Source organism: Pagrus major, chromosome 4, assembly GCF_040436345.1.
Source record: "Pagrus major chromosome 4, Pma_NU_1.0".
In the NCBI taxonomy this organism is placed as follows: Eukaryota; Metazoa; Chordata; class Actinopteri; order Spariformes; family Sparidae; genus Pagrus; species Pagrus major.
The window spans coordinates 15,567,521-15,585,084 of record NC_133218.1 but is presented as its reverse complement, the minus strand read 5'-3'; the positions used below and the strand labels follow the sequence as shown (position 1 = coordinate 15,585,084).

The window sequence follows — 17,564 nt, the reverse complement described above, 5'->3', positions numbered from 1 at the left end:
AGCATGACAAACTTCTCAGGACTTAGTCATACCAGCAATCATCATACATTTTATAACAGCAACATTTTTTACCAGTTCAGTATTGCAGTATTTATTTTCACTAACACAAAACTAAATTTCACTGTGGCACCTTCTCATATGACCGGGCACTTACTGTTAGGAGGAGGTGTAAAGTAGGTGCAGACAGTCGAGTGTAGGAAGTGCATGACTTCAACTGCTAGCATAAGATCAAGCATGAGCCCTGGTTTATTTAAGCGTTGACAGTGATCATTCTCTAACTTTAACCACAGTAAGTAGTTTCAAGGGCTTTAACTTGACCAGACTTTAACTTAAGTGGTGGCAGGTCAGAAAACACTCATGAGTCATTTTTTTAACAGTCAGTTGGATTGTTTTGGGAAGCACAAACAAATGATCAGTGTTGCATAAGGACCGTTTGTTGTATGTGAGTGTCACAACCCTCTACACAACAACACAAACTAAACTCTCAAAGAGAAAATGTGAAATAGCAAAACCATGCATCCTAGGATTTCCTCACATTTATTTAAGTGTGGCACAACAGGTGGTAGAGAAAGTAATGCTTTAGGCTGAACCTTAAATCTGCTTCAGAGTTAAGCTACCTGCATGGCAGCTCCGCCACAATCAGTGTTTGAACATGTGTGTGTCGGTGGGTGGGTGTGTGAGTGGGTGAATGTAAGGGTTTTTAAAGTACTTGCACCATTCTCAGGATAAGTGTGCCGTATCAAAGGAGTCCACTTACCTTGGTGCCAAGCCTGAGTATCCACAGTTAAATCTGTTACATCATTGTCACAAGCACCGTGGAGCTTTTAGAAGACACACAATAAAAGAAACAATATTCAGCTCGGGTTCGCAGTGGAAGCATTGGATGACAGGTTATGTTTTATCTTTGTCTCTTATAGATAAAACAAACCTTGAGTGTTGTTTTTAGTTACCTAAAAGTTCAAAGTAAAAAAGTCAAAGCACAAGGATTTTAAACAGTCACTTTTGTCTGTCCAAGAACTAAATTTGCTCTCCTTTCGTCTCTCCATCAACAACAAATTTCTCTTTTTAGCTGCTAGGTGTTTCACTTTCTTTCACCAGCTGCTTGTAAACTTTGCTGTTTGGTGACAGACAGGTAGTGGTACTGTAGTGCACAGTGTGTATGTCATAGATCTCTGCTGAACAACTGCCTGCTGCTGCTGCTGCTGCTGCTGGAAACAGATTTGGTGGGAGCGCTTAGTCTGAGCCATAAAATAAATGTGCTGTAAAATCAAAACAGTGAGCTAAATGAGGCTTTAAAAAGGTAAGAAGGGAGCACTGTTGACATTTTTACCCATCGCTTTACTCTAAAACTAAAACACATGGAGAAGCTGTCCTCTAGATGATGACCACTTAAAAGACAAATTTCACATCAGACACTTTTAATAAAGCAAAATGAATTTGAAGGGGACAGGTGTATGAGGAGATATCGGTAATAACACTAAAACTGTAGTGATTTTTTTTTGCCTCTCTTAGATACACAAAATTGACATTTCAGATCTTGTGATGATATTTTATCAGGTTGCTCCGCGGCACTCCCCCTCCTGACTACACACGCATTCAAACATAAAAACATCATTTATAAACCCATGTGGATGACAAACGTGTCAGTGTTTCCTCCCAGAACTGCTGTACCGCTTTTAAAAGTATAGTCAGGGGAACCACTTTGCACATTGTAATGTCTTCATGAAACCTTAAACTGCAGGAGTTCAAAGGCATTTTTTTTGTGTGCTGCGGCTGTGATATCGAGGATATGAAGGCAAACCGAACTGATGCATCTCTTTTTCTCTTTCTAGCCTTCTGTGAGGAGGGATGCAGGAGCGGAGGGACCTGTGTGTCTCCCAACACGTGTGTCTGTCCCTCAGGATTCACAGGACGCCGCTGTGAGACAGGTAAGACCTGAGGACCCCCCCCGACCCTTCACCTGTCAGGCTTGTTCAGCTGTCCCTCCTAATTAAAGCTCAGCTTGAGCGTCACGTTGTTTTTCTATCGAGTGTCAGAAGTGACATCAGTGGGAATGGTCATTAGGTCGGTCTGAGGGATCAGCAGCAATCCCTTGAATGTCTCTCTCGCTTTCTCTCTGAAAGAGAGAGACACACACACGCACTATTTCTAAATCCCTGTGTTTGAATTTGGCCAGTGCAGAGATTTAGGATCCCAAGAGAGCTGTCGAAAAAGGACAGCTAATTCTTCTCCACTCACCTCCTCCATTTTCCTTCCTCTCCCCCTTCCTTTCTTCCTCACTTCCATGCCCCGTCCCAATCCCTTCCTCTCCTTTCTGAATTTTTCTCCTATCCTTCCTCTTTTCACATCCTCCCTTTTCCCTCCCTTCCTTGCTTTGCTCTTACATCCTCCTCCCTTCCGCCTTCCTGCGTCTCCTCTGTTCTCCTCTTTTCCCTCCTGTCGGTCCCTCCTATTCTTTTCCTGCTTCCTCCTCCCATCTATCTTTTTTGATCTTGCAATTATTTCAACCTCTCCTCTCCTCCGTTTTCTTTTCCATTTTCTCCTCCTTTCTTTTCTCCCTCTATCCTCCTATACCATTTTTTGTCTTGTCTCCTCACTGTTATCCTCTCATTCCTTTTCCTCTCATCTCCTCTCATCTGTTATTACACCTTCTGTCTCTGCCGTCTCATTTTGCAGAAGTGATAAACCTGCCACCATAGAGCACCACAGGTCAGCTATTCACACCATGTTGCCACGGTTTCCCTTTAGATACTTACATATCATTGATTCCACAATATCAATAAAATCTTCTTTTTTTTTTAATAACTGCCCTTGACATCGGATTACCTAAATACTGAATGTATTTTTTATTGTCACTTTCGGTGTTGATATTTTTCTACTTACAGCCCGATTGAGTTCTCTTATGCGTCTGGATCTAAATCAAAATTGAAAAACTTCCTTTAATTTATTGAACCAGAGACAACCTTCACTCCCTCTGATGTATAATTTCAGAGCTCTGTGTGTTGGAGTGTGTACATGTCTGCATATGTGTGTGTCTAAGCTTTGAGAAGCAATCAGCATGTAGCACATTTTTTGCAGGCTGACAATCACCTGAGGACTAATTAACCTCCCAATAAACACAGTCAAATATCTATAAATGAATTAGCGTGGCAAACTAATTCCTCAGAGTTATTATCTGAAAATGAAATGGTATGTGTGAATGTAATATTTCGCTGATGCAACCTGGCACATACTTTACACTTGTGTCTGTAAATTGAATTTCGATGGCTTGCAAAGTCCAGGATTGGTTCGGAAAAAAATTACTGTGTTGCATCTGCAGAATGATTCTGTTGCTTCTCTTTGAACCACCGTAGAGGGGGTGAAGGGAGGGGAAAGATATGCAAAGAAGAAAATAGAGTGTTGAAGTGAGGAGCAGATGAGGAGCAAAATATGGACTAACACATCATCCCAGTAATGAGGCTCCTCCTGTGGCCCTCTGGCTGCTGCCCGAGGCTGCTACAGATGAGATGCAGTGCAAAATCACTCTGTTTCTCTATGTCGAACTCTGCGCTGGTCTCTGGATGTCAAACTGTTTTTCTCTCTTCTCCTTTTTCTATAATGTACATGTATACCGCATGCTGTACAGCTGAGCCCCTAATGACTCTGCAGTTTACTATAACAAAATGTTTAGATTTTAAAGTTTGCTACAAGGGAGGAAGCGATAACAACCCAACTGCCAGAATAAATGTTCGTAAAGTGCATTTTTGCAAACCACAAAACTTTACATTTCTTTATATTGCAACTTTATGTTTCTTCAGGTTGGCTTTTCTTTTGTATGTTGTGATAATGCTGCTTATGATCTGGTTAGGTTTCATGTAATGTTAATGTGATATGGCATGTTTTGTAGCAATATTAATATGGCACATAGGCCTATGACACATACAAATGTGAACATATCTGTGGTTTGCAGAATCGTCAAATGCCAACATTTTATCCCAGCAACTGGGCTGGATATGAGCAAAATATGTACTAAACCATATGACAGATGAACAAAATCCTGAACATTTTGGCAGATCAAATCTGTGTTTCAAACTAGAAATTGGTCATTTAAAAAAAAATATAGTAGTTGACATACTTTTCGTTAAATGCATGCATCATACTAATGGCGTATACATTCTCAGCAAATACCAGTGTAATAAAATAAGTTATTCATAGCTGTGTTAGAGAAACAAACCACTTTCCCTTGAAGAGTTGCCATAGGCAACTTGTACAAGCTGCACAGAAGGTTCTTTACCTTCATGCACGACATGGTCTCTCTCTCTGTGTTTCACTCTCATCCTGCCCCTACATCTGTCAAACTCTCTTACTATTTGTCTGTATGTCTGTCATGTACATCTGTCTCCATCTTCTGTCACCGCTTCCATCTCCATCTCCCTCTCTGCTGCATTTCCCTCCTGTGAAATAAAACACATCACTGCTCCACTGACTCCTCTCCTCTGCGGTGTATACTGTGGCTCAATGGGAGGTTAAGAGCGTCTAAATATAAAGCCAGTGGGAACAGAGTCGAACTTTTGACTGATCTCTTCATCTTCTCCCACGTTGATCCTTGGGGTTACCTGTCTTTCTCCAGTGGGTTCATATAGCTGCCACTGATCCACTGTTGGATCCTTGTGATTTATTTCTGAAATGCTGTGATCCAAAGGATCAAAATCTGAATTAATGACCTAACAGTGAACTCTCAGTTCGTACATTGTGTCTTCGGTAATACTTTTCTCAAACAGCTAATGTATGGAACATAATGTACTGCAGTATGTGTGTATATGTGATTGGATTAGTAAAGACACAACTGATTTTTTCAAGTCTATCTAAGTTGAAAATGCTTCTAGTTGCTGTCATCATTCCTCCTGTCACTACTGGCCAGGGAAGCAAGAACATCGCTTTGTGTTGAAAAGCGGTGGGGATGTAGGGGCTCAGATAGAAAAACATGTTTTAAATGGTCTTCAACATATGTAATTTTAAACAATGGTGGTACTGGTATGAGGTCAGAGTAGAAAATAACGACACGTTGCATCAATAGGGCATAGTCTCAGAGTTGGTATTAGGAGAACACTCAACATACTCAACTCAACGTGCCCTGTGAACTCATCCTGTTTCCTGTCATCTCTCTGAAGCTGTCCTATCAATAAAGGCCAAAAAATAATAATAACAATATACTTCAAAAAAAAGAAAAAGTGATGGGGACATGTCCCAAGCGTCCAGTGTAAATGACACCTGTGACATGAAGTCATCTCCTCCCAGTGTGACTCCATTGGAAGACATGGAGTACAGTTTTAGTTAGACAAATCCAGTGGATAACTTCAAATTTTTACTTTCATGTTAGAATGACAATTTTCTTGGACCTGAATTTCAGTCATGAAATCAGCATCAACTTAACTTTAGACGGCACTGAACAAGATTTTAATTTGCTATTTTTTTCAATGAGTCTAACTAGCTTGTTGATCACCTCAGGGCCAGAAGGATGATTGCAGCAATCTCAAACTCAATTTCAAACTTTGTAGGAATGAAATGCTTGTATTAAGGGGTGCAAAATGCTTAACCTATCTTTAAAAACCTAACTATCCTGGCATTATATCCGTTCTCAGCTCAATGAAATGCTTCAAGCAAGAAAAGCATCTACAGAATGTGTTGACTCGGCATTTTAAGCATGCTTAATACAAGTTTATATCTGCTTGTCTTCTTTTTTGTTCTCACTTTCATTCATTTACAGCACTTAAGCGTTTAATATATTGACATTAGCTAGTTTCATCATGTTAAAAGAATATTTCAAACAGTGCTACACTGTGGCTCTTGTTCGGCTATACACATAATTCTTCTTAGCAGGATGTTAGTTGTTAGTTTTGGTCTTTTCATGAGATTAGCTGAAAACAGCTTAAACATGCACAGACTTGGTGATTTGGAGGTCAAAAGTTGTTCAGGCGTCTAAGTTAAAACTGGCATACAAAATGTTTGAAAAGTGGACATCCAGGTGACATATAACTGTTGTCTCAACAGGGATTATATTTGGACATGTAAATAGAATCAGCTTGAACACTGAAATATAGTTGTTTAAATGCTCTTTAAACAACTTGGATGTCTAAATAACTAAATCACTGAATATATGTTATGCTTACAGTGTCAACCTTTAAAAACCTACACAAACCTAATCTTCTTCCTGCTCTTAGATCCTGTATCATGCCAATAACAAGTTACTGTAGCAAGCACACACTCTCAGGTGCAATTATCAGAGGTGAATAAACATTAGTGAAGATGTCTAACGGCCCTGCATGTGTTTGTTGGTGCTCGGCTGTTCTGTGGTCACTTAAACTGCTCTTTTAATCTCGCAGGTTGTTAATTTTCTGCACATTAACTGGTCACAGACTATCAGGTAGCAACAAACACAACCCCTGGTTGTTGTTTCAGTCTGAGGGCACATTAATGTAAATGCCCCATGTGACATCTTCCTTGATGTTGTTTTCACTAGGTTAGTAGAGCTGAAGTAAGTGTAATTATGTAAAGCTGAGCAGGCCAGAGGATTGTCCTGAGAGCTGGGGGGATCATTTTAACTATGTGTGCTTTAATTCTCATTCCCTCAGTGTGCTAAAACTCACAGCTCCTCACAGTATAGACTGTCATAAAGTCTTCAAGTATGCCTGTTGGGAAAATCCACAGGCGGGGCGGAAGTGAAGCCCTGCAGAAAGTACTAAGTGCTCTCGTTTGCGTTGTAATGGAAGGAAACAAAGGGAAATGTGAAAGGCTGTCTGCTGGCTGCTTTCCTTCTCGTAGCTGTAACAAAGATTGATGGAGTGTATGTGAGTGTGCGTACTCATATTGCATAGCATGTTGTACTTTATACCACAGGAAGGTCACCTGTCCACTTCAGTGCCAAGAGAACAGAGGGCTGTTCACACACACACTTGTCTATGCACACCCGCTAACAAATACCTTTATAAGACTATTGAGCTGCAGGAATTATTGTCTGTGTGTGAATGAAATGAGCTTTTATTACATCTAAAAAAAGAAAAAGGTCTTACAAGGTGGATGATGAATGGGGTTTTAAATAACATGTTCTCTCCATAAAAACGAGATTTAGAGGCCTGGTGGAATTTGGTATTTATGCGCTTACAATTGGTGCAGTGGATTATCACAGATCTCAGATCAGTCATATACTCTTTTCAGTCAGGTGTTCAGTTTCACCTCCTCATTCTTGGTGGGTCCATCATAACAAATGTGCACTGGCTGACAAGCATTGTTCAAAACTACAGAAACTTGTTTTAATTTCTAGACAGGGTCCAAAGATGTCAAATATTTGGGGCACGGTTCCAGCAAAATATGTTTGAAGTTACTTACGTGTAATGTCTCAGTTTGATGCAATGACTTAGTCATGAATAATATAATAATATACATATATAATGAAATATAATGAGTATTAAAGCTGCAAGCAGTCCTGTTACAACAATCTAAAGAGGTAGGAAACAATTAATACTTTAAAATAAGAAATTAAGGAAATCTTTATAGATAATGCAGCCAAAATGCAGTAATTATATATTTGGTCATAACTAGACCATACCAGAATCTGACTATTTAACACCTTACCATAAAGATTGTTACTATAGATTGCGTTAGTGTGTTTTGATGTACATCTTACTCACTGACTTGTGTTATACCACATAATATGAGCTGCTAAATGTTTAAAAAATCAAGCCTAAGAAGTTGACATCATGCATCAGAGAATGTTTGACAGCACTGACTGTTGTTGGCACACAAACAAAACAAAATAACATAGTGTGATGTACAGGTGCATTCATAAGACAGTGACGGCGGTTTGTATCATGTTGTTATTGTTCTCTTTGTTCTCTCCTCCCTCCAACACTTTGATAACGAAACAGTTCCGTTCCACATAACGCTTCTAAATATGGACGGTAATTAGTTTATTGCAGTTAATGAAAAACAAAATGTACACAATAGACAAGTGTGTGTATAAGTGTGTGTGTTTGTGTATGTGGGTGTGTAGAACAGTGAGATAATTAAAGGTCTGTGAGCTCTAATGAGTGAAGTGCGAAAGATGATTAAAAAAAAAAATAGGTGGGATTCAGGTGGAAAGGTGTTTTATCTTTAAACTAGACCGTATTTTAATTCTTTAATGGATGCAAATATCGCCGAGGTCACATGAGAGGGTGATTCAGTGCAGTTCACGTTGTGTTCGCTCTCTACTGCCCTGCATTTGAGTCAAAATGAAACAAAACATGTTTATTTACCAATGTTGTCTTTAAACTTTCCATCCAAAGCAGATGAACGGTGTGAAAATTGTAGCTGTTTTTTCACACAGTTCCCCAATTTCAGGAGACCAATATTCAGGTTACAGCAAGATAAACTTAAATGAAGTCATAATATTTAAAAATGTTTTGCAGATTCTTGACATCTGAAGTCATTTGGTATCTTCCTCAGTTAAGCTCTTCTATACCACAGCCCTGTACTCCCTGCTTCCTTCAGAGCTCAGTCACATCAGTGTTATTAAAAGTGAAGTTTTGGAAAATAATAGAATGACGATCAGAGGACAAACCCTGCAAACCATTTTGGACAGTGCTGACCTTTAAAAGAACAGAGAGAACCAGAGAGTCTGCAGTGGAGGAAGCCATGACATTAGCTGTCACATCATTCAAGTTAATAAATAAGAAGCAGCACCAAGCTTTCCTCCCCAAACCTACCTTTTCATGAACTAAACTATTGGGAATCAATAGCCACTATACGACCTTACAAATTTCCAGTAAAGTCTGTTTTGCACGGATGTGAAAAGTATTTATTTATTCAGCAAGTAAAACAAACCTGGTTGCCTTCTCTGTATGTTCAGTGTTGCAGTGCCTGGATGTGAAATACACTGATCCTCCATGTTTCATCCAACATCGATTTACTTCGTTACTTACTTAGTTACGTCTTCACACATGCTAGAAGCCACTTTAATTTTAAATTCATCGTTTGAAATTTGATGCTTTGGGGTGCAGAGACAAAACAGTGAAAAACATGTCACTGTCCTCTGTTTCATCTAATTGAAGTAGTAAAATATAGAGAAAAAGCCATGAAATAGTGAAAAGCAGTGAAATAAATATTGAAAATCTGAATTTTTACTGACAAGAAAATGAGTATTCCTCTCAGAAGATGAAAGAAGAATTGCAGTACCTCTTATATCTAAGTTGGTAGCAGGGAAAAATCTCTTTGAATGAGTCACTTTTAAATTATGGGCCAATCTGTTGGAGAGCAGAGCGGCGTAATTGTTGATAGGAGGGCTGGCAGCACTGGCGAATGTTGTTTATGTGCTGTGGATGTTCAAACTGGGCAACATCTACTGGGCTTTTCTTCTTAACAAAGTTCCCCCCACAATAAACATGTTTATCTGTTTATGCAAAACAGGGAAGCGTTAGGCGTGTCATTCCTTAGTGAGGGTCTCACAACATATGTGTATACAGTGTGTATATCAGCAAATTAAGAATGAATGTATGAATAACATATCTTGCCTCATTTTAATTAAATCATCATGCAGTGGTCCTAATTTGCTCTAAACGTTGCGCATGATTTGCAACTGTGGCAACAACTAATTTGAATCGTTATAGTGACAGCGAGATCTGCAGCAGATATACACTGTGGGTTAATTAGTCAGACTGTATGCTGTTTAAAGTGATATGTGTTCTGCCCATGTTGTGTATTGGAGCTGCCGGCAGCTCTTGACCTTCTTTGTGCAGTGACCGACGGCTGCTGTGTTCTTTCGCTAGGGTTAAATAAATAAAGACACTCAGCTCATCTCACACAACCCCGACAGCTTTGCAGTCATGAAATGTTAAATGAATATGATATGACAAAGATTATATGATTATCATAAAATTCAGTATATTGCGATTCTTATTTCAAGATGCTGTACACGTTTTTCATCTCTGTCTATCTCTGTGAGCCAATTCACTTCATTTGTATTTGAATTTGAAGTGAAAATGAAACAGCCACAAAGTGTAGTCTACACATTTTCTGATCTGGTCACACCCATGCCATCCTTTTTTCCCCTGCTGCTGTATGTAGTTTTTTTTTTTTTTTTTTTTGGCTGAACCGCAGCAATATATAAATATGAAAGTCTTGTCTAGACTGAGTGAGTGATAAAGTTGCACCATTGTTTGGTCGAGTGTTGGAATTTCCCCATTCACAAATTGCTCCTTCAGTCCTCATAACCTCCTGAGTAGGCCGTCTACAGGAAGGCATATAAAGGCCTTGATTATGTCCTCATGAATTGCTTTATATCAAACTGCAGACAGTCTTCAATGATGTCCTCAGGGGCTTTTACAGCAGTTCCACTCAGGTCAGATCTATAACAAGATATCCTGCTGGTCTTTCTATCTTACACCTCAACATATGTGTGGAATGTGTTGTTCTTGTACGTGCATTTATAACCACTTGAGAAAACTAATCTTGTTTCCTTTGTTTTCCCCAAAGGCCATGGAGGACTTTTAATTTAATTACCATATTTTAATGTTATATGTCATCGTCTTGGCTTGCACCTCAGAAATAAAAATCCTAAAAATTAAGATATGTTTATTAAAAAAAATCACTGATAAACAGCTACAGCACTGGACAGATATTCAATGCTGTCAAACCTGAAGCCGTACCACCCTTGTTTGGTCATGGGTTTCGTTGAACACAACTGTTTGTGAGAGAGAAGCCAGTGAGGGATTGTGTGTCTGTCACTGGGGAGGGCACCTGCGCAGAGAGTCTAATGGGATCTGGGTGGAAAGCACTGAATTAAAGGTCAAGCGGCATGGTTGCAAATGGAAACCAATTGAACACCCCTCGCCTCACCTGCTTAAAACATGAAAAACGTGAAAGGCCTTCTCTAGATAGAGCAAGTGTTCAGTTTTTCTGTGGTAATGTAGAAACATGGCAGTTCAAAATGGCTTACTCTGTTCCCTCTAGAGATATAAAAGGCTCGTGCTAAGGTAACAAAAACACAATTGTTTTTAGTCTCAGGCAAGGTGCATTTACACTAATGAAAACATTGTTAGTTTCTGCCCTTAAATCCCTCAATCCTACTATAAGTGCTTTACATGTGTCTCCAGTAGAGATATAAAAATATCAACTCATCGGGATTTATATCAACTTGAGAGCTGATTTGAAAATGTAATTCCCTGAATAGTGTTTTTGCCTTAGTGTAATGTATGTCATTGAATCTGCATCAATTTAACAAATTGAAAGTATAACAATAAATCTTTTCTAAACTGATCAGGGTCAGTACTTAAAACTTAATGATTCACTGAGTCTACGCTGTAGAAATCTGATGAAGTTGGTGACACTTTCAGGTTGCGATATAACCAGCCTAAACATGTAGACATATTCCCTTTCATGTGCAGACCCAGCACTGCTCTTTTGTTAAAGGGTTAGCTGCTCTCAGCCACCAGTCACCTCTAATCTTGGTATGTTTCACTGGGATGTCAGAAAAGGAATCTTTTGGTGTAGCTCTGACCGGATCTCTGACCTGAGAGGCTGACAGAGGGCAGCCCTCCCGGCAGCTGTCACGTCTTATTACCTCCAGCACACCAGGCTAACCACACACACACTGCTAAACGGCTAACCCTGGGACTCTCTTTTATCTGCTTAGAGATAAACATGTGTGCCTGTGTGTGTGTATATATGTGTGTGTGTTCTGAAGGCAGGGTCAAAGGTATAAACTGTGACTTTCACAACAGGGCAAGAGCTCCATGTTCATAGATTATAGATCAGAAGCCAGTTTGGTTATCTTATTTTTACTAAAGGAGAAGCTGCAGCTGTGTGTTGGAAGCTGCTCTTGCACAGTAAGCTGTAAATAGAAATACAATTTGTGGTGGAAACAACTTAGTTTAAATGTAGATCACAATCAAATAAGTCACACAACTCTTCTCAAAGTTTATTTAAGGCAATTTAAAGTGTAGTCCACCATATAGTCACACATGACTATACAAATTATGTAAATCACTGTGAAAACTACGTATACAACACAGCATTAGAATCACCTTTCTGAGAACCTCAAATCATTTTTCCTCTGTGTGTGTGTGTGTGTGTGTGTGTGTGTGTGTGTGTGTGTGTGTGTGTGTGTGTGTGTGTGTGTGTGTGTTCAGTGGAAGCTATGAGTGGTAAACACGTGTTTCAAAGAAAACACAACTTTCTCAAAAGGATCAATCTTAAATTAAACGAATATCCCGGCATTTTGGGCAAGATGTTTCATTTGAGAAACAACACTTTCATCTTTTTATATTAATCGACTTTGAGCATCTTGGGAAGATCAGATAGCTGTCTGGTATCGCAAAAAGTCAAGTGTAAATGCAAACAAGAAATGAGACAGACAGATATTCGATCGAGAGACACAGTCAACTGTGATGTTGAAAAGATGCACCTGTCTCTCCGAGCTGCTTGAAAAGAATTTACTCCTTCCAAATGGATCTACAGGCTCTCCATGTGATCTGTTCACATTTACACTGGCCTGGATAAAAGACCAAACTATACTTATGAAGAATACATGATGAGACTGACATGGATATTGTCATTAACCTGCAGGTCTATGAAAAAGCAAACATGAGTTTTGTGTTAGCGTTATACAGCCACATTAAACCAGATTTTGTACGAAATCTGCAGCTTTTGAAATTCTGACATTACAGAGCCTAAATATCCACTTCTTTTGTAAGCATAATAATAATAATAATAAGTGCAAAGATTTTAACCACTTACAGTCATGTAGTTAAAGAACAAGTTAGAGCCTTGTCAAAGATGCATTTAATTAGAATCCACTTCCATTTTAAGATACTTTTCCAGACAACAGCAAAAACATTGTGTGGATTTCCATGTTTTAACTGAATCCGACAGCCTACATAGATACTCCATGAAGTGAAGACGCTACAACCCTTGCTTGCTCATAAAACCGCTCCATTACATAATGTGAAAAATGCCTGCAAGTTAAGCTGCAAGCTACTACGCTTCTTCTTGTTGATTTGCTTGAGGTGTGGCGTTCTGCCCCTTCAGCTACAATATGAGACAATAACAGACCTGACAGTTAACAAGCAGTCCATCCGTACCTTTCCATGTTCGCTATGGTTTCACATTTAAGCGATTCAAGGTGTGATTGAAGGTCACTCTTTAACCAAAAGGGTGTGTGTGCAGGTCGGGTCTTGCAGCCAGAAGCGAGAGAGCTGCAGATGAGGAACAGAGCTCACACCATACATAATGGATGAGAGAGATTTACTCTCCCGAGAAGGAGCGTGGACCCAACGCCTCTGGGCTAGGCATGTGTATGCACGCCGCATGCCAGAGACAAAGCAAGATGAGTAGGCACGGCAGAATGAGTGAGGTGAAGAAATAGAGAAGTGCAAAAAGGGAAACAAGTCTGCTGCTAAATGGTGTGATTTCTGAAAGACTTTGATCCCCGCTGTGGCAGACAGGCTGCAGAGATTCTGGCTGTGTAATGTGGGCAGCCGCTAACCCAGCTTTGCTTTTGTGGTGGCAGTTTGTTCTGATTGGATCAACCTCCGCTGTTGCAACTAGCACAGATCAAAGAACAGGCAAAAAGACACAAATGAGCTGAAGTTTCAGGTTGATGTTTGTTGCCAGGACAATGATTTAAACTGATGCTGATGCTACAGTGTGTGTTTGTGTCCTCAGACATCGACGAGTGTGCAGAGGGTCTGATTGAGTGCCACAACCACTCCCGCTGTGTCAACCTGCCAGGCTGGTACCACTGTGAATGCAGAAGTGGTTTCCATGACAATGGGTCCTACTTGCTTGATGGGAGCTCCTGCATCGGTGAGCATACATTAAAATGAAAACATCCTAATCACAGCTTGAAATACCAGCTCCTCAACCGCCTGCATGTACCGCCTACTTACTATATTCCCTCAGAATACTGTCACCACACGGCTTCCTCTTTCTAGTCCCTTTGATCTCTGGTCTCCTACATGATCACTTGATTGCCGTCCTTTGTCTCATTTATTCTCTTTGAAAATCTAGCATGTAGACATAAGCACTTGCTGTGATGTTATGTGTATATACACGCACGTGTGTGTTAGCTCTAACATGCTATCCAGTGGGCTTACAAGGAGGTTAATCAGACATTTTCTGACCTTAACAGCCCAGAGGTCTGAGATCATGCAGTGTGAAACCCACACACAGACGCAACCCTGAACGAGATATTTATGAGGAACACACGTCAGCCTTGTGCCGCTGTTAGATGTTTTTGCTATGTGCTCAGCCCACAAAGCCAGAGCAAGGCAGAGGTAAATAGAGAAACGTCAGGCTTTTGTGCTTCCTGTGGCAAAGATGCAGAGAACAAGAAATTACAATGAAAGTCCCAACTGTACAATCAATTATTGACCAGCCTACATCTCCTCTCTTTAGACCAAAAACCACACATTCACAGTGCAAGCAACTGGCTTAATAATTTGCAATTTACACCATTTGTTGGAACAGTTTGTTTTAAGTATTTTCAGCTGCTTTGTTTGTTATTCCTCCTATGTCATGTTACAATTGTGTTGATTCATAATACAGTAGCTTGCAAGCCAGCACCGATTATAGAGCTAAAATTAATAAAAGGAACCAAAAAATCAATACAATTTCAGCAGATTACACTGTAGAGCTGTAATCAACTTCATGCATCTCTTACCAAGTGAAACCTTTATAATAGTTTGATTGGCCTATTTGATCTGATTTGATCTGTGTTAACCTTGGCAGTAGGTGATTTGAGGGGTGATGAGGGGACATGTGATTCTCCTTGTTAACCTGCCATCCTTTCTCTCTATCCTCTAGTGGCAGAGAGAGTGCAGGGTCAGGGGGGGTTGTTAAGTTGAACATGTTCATCTCGCCTGCCGAACTCACTGATCTTTTATCTGACTGAGGTCTGTGCAGGTTAGCATCTATGGCCCCAACCGTGGCTCTGAAATATAGCCTTACTGTGCTGTGTATTGATCAGTCCATTGTGCTGTCCGTGGTGCTGAAGTAGCAGACAGGTTTGTAATTGTGCCTTTTTCTTTCTGTCAGTATGTTCTTGGATCTATAGAACTTTCTCAACTATACACTTTGAATACTCAACCTTGTACTTTACTGTATACTCTACACAGTAGTGCCACCTCAATGTTTTAGGCAAGAGACATTTATGGGCCAATGTGTTACTGTAAAAATACGGTTTATGTTTAAAATTACAGTATCTAAATGTAGTATTATCCCAAAAAAATTACAGGAATTTCCTTGCTACTGAGTTGCAGTAAGAATACAGTAAAACAAATGGTAAATTACAAGTAAATACTGTGATTAGGGCACAGCACCATAGAGTGATGTAACAATAAATTGTTGTGGTTTCGTTTGAAAACACAGTAATTTGCTGTAATATTACTCTAAATTGTTAAGATTTTACAATAATTAAAGGTAACTGTTGCATTTTTACATCAAAATACTATATTTTCAAAGTAAGATTGGTACATTACTGTATACTACTGAGGATTTACTGCAATCATTAGCCAGGTATTTCCTGTGAAATTACAATAATAATTTTCACAGTGTTCATTACACAGTTAGAAAAAGACAGCTGTAGCAGGTAGTGAAGGAAGATGGAACATGGACGTGTCACAGTTATCGTTACAGAATGACATCACCCTAAAAATGAAAATTCAGTCATTAGCTACTCGCCCTCATGCTGCTTGAAAGTCAGGTGATATTTGGAGTCCACAAAACATTCCTGGAGTTTCACGGCAAAACAACGTTGCAGCATTCACACAAATTACACAATTACACAAAACCTAACTGTTGCCACAGTAGGGACTCTGTGAGGCTTTCCTAATGTACAGCAGTGATTTCAGCTAAGTGCTAATTTCAACATGCTTATATGCTCACATTGACAACTCTTACATGTTTATGTTTAGAAGGTATAACATTTGCCATAGTCACCAGCTTAGTTTTGCTTTCTAACATCAGCGAATAGCAGTAAACAAAGTTCAGCTGATTACTGATTCCAGGCACTGACTTCACCTGAACTTTAGGATTTTCAGTGGATCAGCATATTACAGATGACATTCTGCCTGTATGAGAGCAGGTACTCCGAATATCTGAATATCACTCAACAAATTCAAGGCACTGCTGTCAGTGAAAAGTCGTAATGGATGCTGCAAACAGGTCCGCTTGACTGAGTGAAACACTTTTGCTTTCACTTAACCTTTAAATCAAAATGCAACATCAGCAGTCCCGTTCGACTCATGTGATCTGAGGAGAGAGGTATGATTTGAGCTCATTTTAGTTTTAGTCGAACTCAGATCTTAAAAAAGTAATGGACAGACAAACGGCAGCTTTGTGTCACAGAACATCTTTAAAGTCAGAATCACCCGCTCACATTGTCTCATCAAAAGTTTTTTTTGGCCTTGTTATTTTCTACTCTACTTTAAAAGACTCACTCTGTGTTCCTCATCCAATTAGTGATTTAAATCTTCCAATTCCAAGTCACCTTCAGGCTGCCGCATCCTCCACTGCAAAATTTAATTAACGTTTTACTGAGAATAAACCTCTTCACGCATGGAGATAAACTTAACTGTGACAAGTCAAGTTTTATTTCAAAAATCTAAAACAAAGACCGCAGCGTTCAGGCGTAGGAGGTGTCAGTTGTTATATCTACTACGTGTTACTTTAGAAGAATACATACAACAATTCATTACTGCCAAGAATGGCACTTAGTAGAGCACATATCTCCACTATAAGACTCAACAGCCCTGTAAAAATGTAAACTACCCATGACTACATAATGTAAGCTCACCAGATCCACAGGATCCACGTCAAATTGTTCTCACTCATTGATACCAAGCCACCTTAATTCATGTGAGTTCTTTCATCAAGATCCATGCGTTTTTCCATTAACAAAAATGTCAACAGCGCCCTATTTTGTGATATTAAAGAAAGTGAGCAAATAGTCCTGCTTCCCTCCCTTTACCTGGATCTGCACCAAAAGTTAAGGGGGTGTTTTCTGGGCCGAAACCCATCCTCAAGCGAAATTTCACAGAAATCTGTACTTCATTTTTTGTGTAATCCTGCTGACAAACTAACAAACAAACAAACAGGAAGGTTAAAAACATAACCTCCTCAGCAGCGGTAATTTTATTACTTATTATAGAAATGAAACAAAGCTAAAAGAAAACATCAGTGCTAGAATGACTTCATGAATACAAACAAAAAATTCAACTTACCTTACAAATAACTTACAGTCGGTCATGCTTTGTTGCAGTGTTGTGTGAAGCACCCGAAAGTCATACTAAAGTAAAGAGATCGTTTTCAAATATTACTTTGGTAAAAGTGAGAGTCACTCATACGAATAGTACTTGAGTAAAAGTCTTTAACTATCTGATATTAAAAGTACTTATGTATCAAAAGTAGACCATAGAGGTGATACTAGCCTCCCTTCAGTCACCAGCACACAGCTGGTCTAAGACTTCCTGTCGGTGCAGGGGATCTACAGTACCCAGCCTCTCCACCTCTAGGCCATCCTGCCTTCCCTGAATGTACAATGAACTTTGCTT

General features: G+C 39.5%; 1 protein-coding gene across 1 annotated transcript in view; it reads left to right on the top strand.

The window, feature by feature from the left end:
* LOC140994255 (protein kinase C-binding protein NELL1-like) overlaps nucleotides 1–17,564 on the top strand; it is a 255,459-nt gene that overhangs the window by 223,190 nt on the left and 14,705 nt on the right. Inside the window, exons 15-16 of the mRNA XM_073463824.1 lie at nucleotides 1,833–1,928; nucleotides 13,678–13,818. Coding sequence (XP_073319925.1) covers nucleotides 1,833–1,928; nucleotides 13,678–13,818 — 237 coding nt within the window. The remainder of the gene's footprint in view (nucleotides 1–1,832; nucleotides 1,929–13,677; nucleotides 13,819–17,564) is intronic.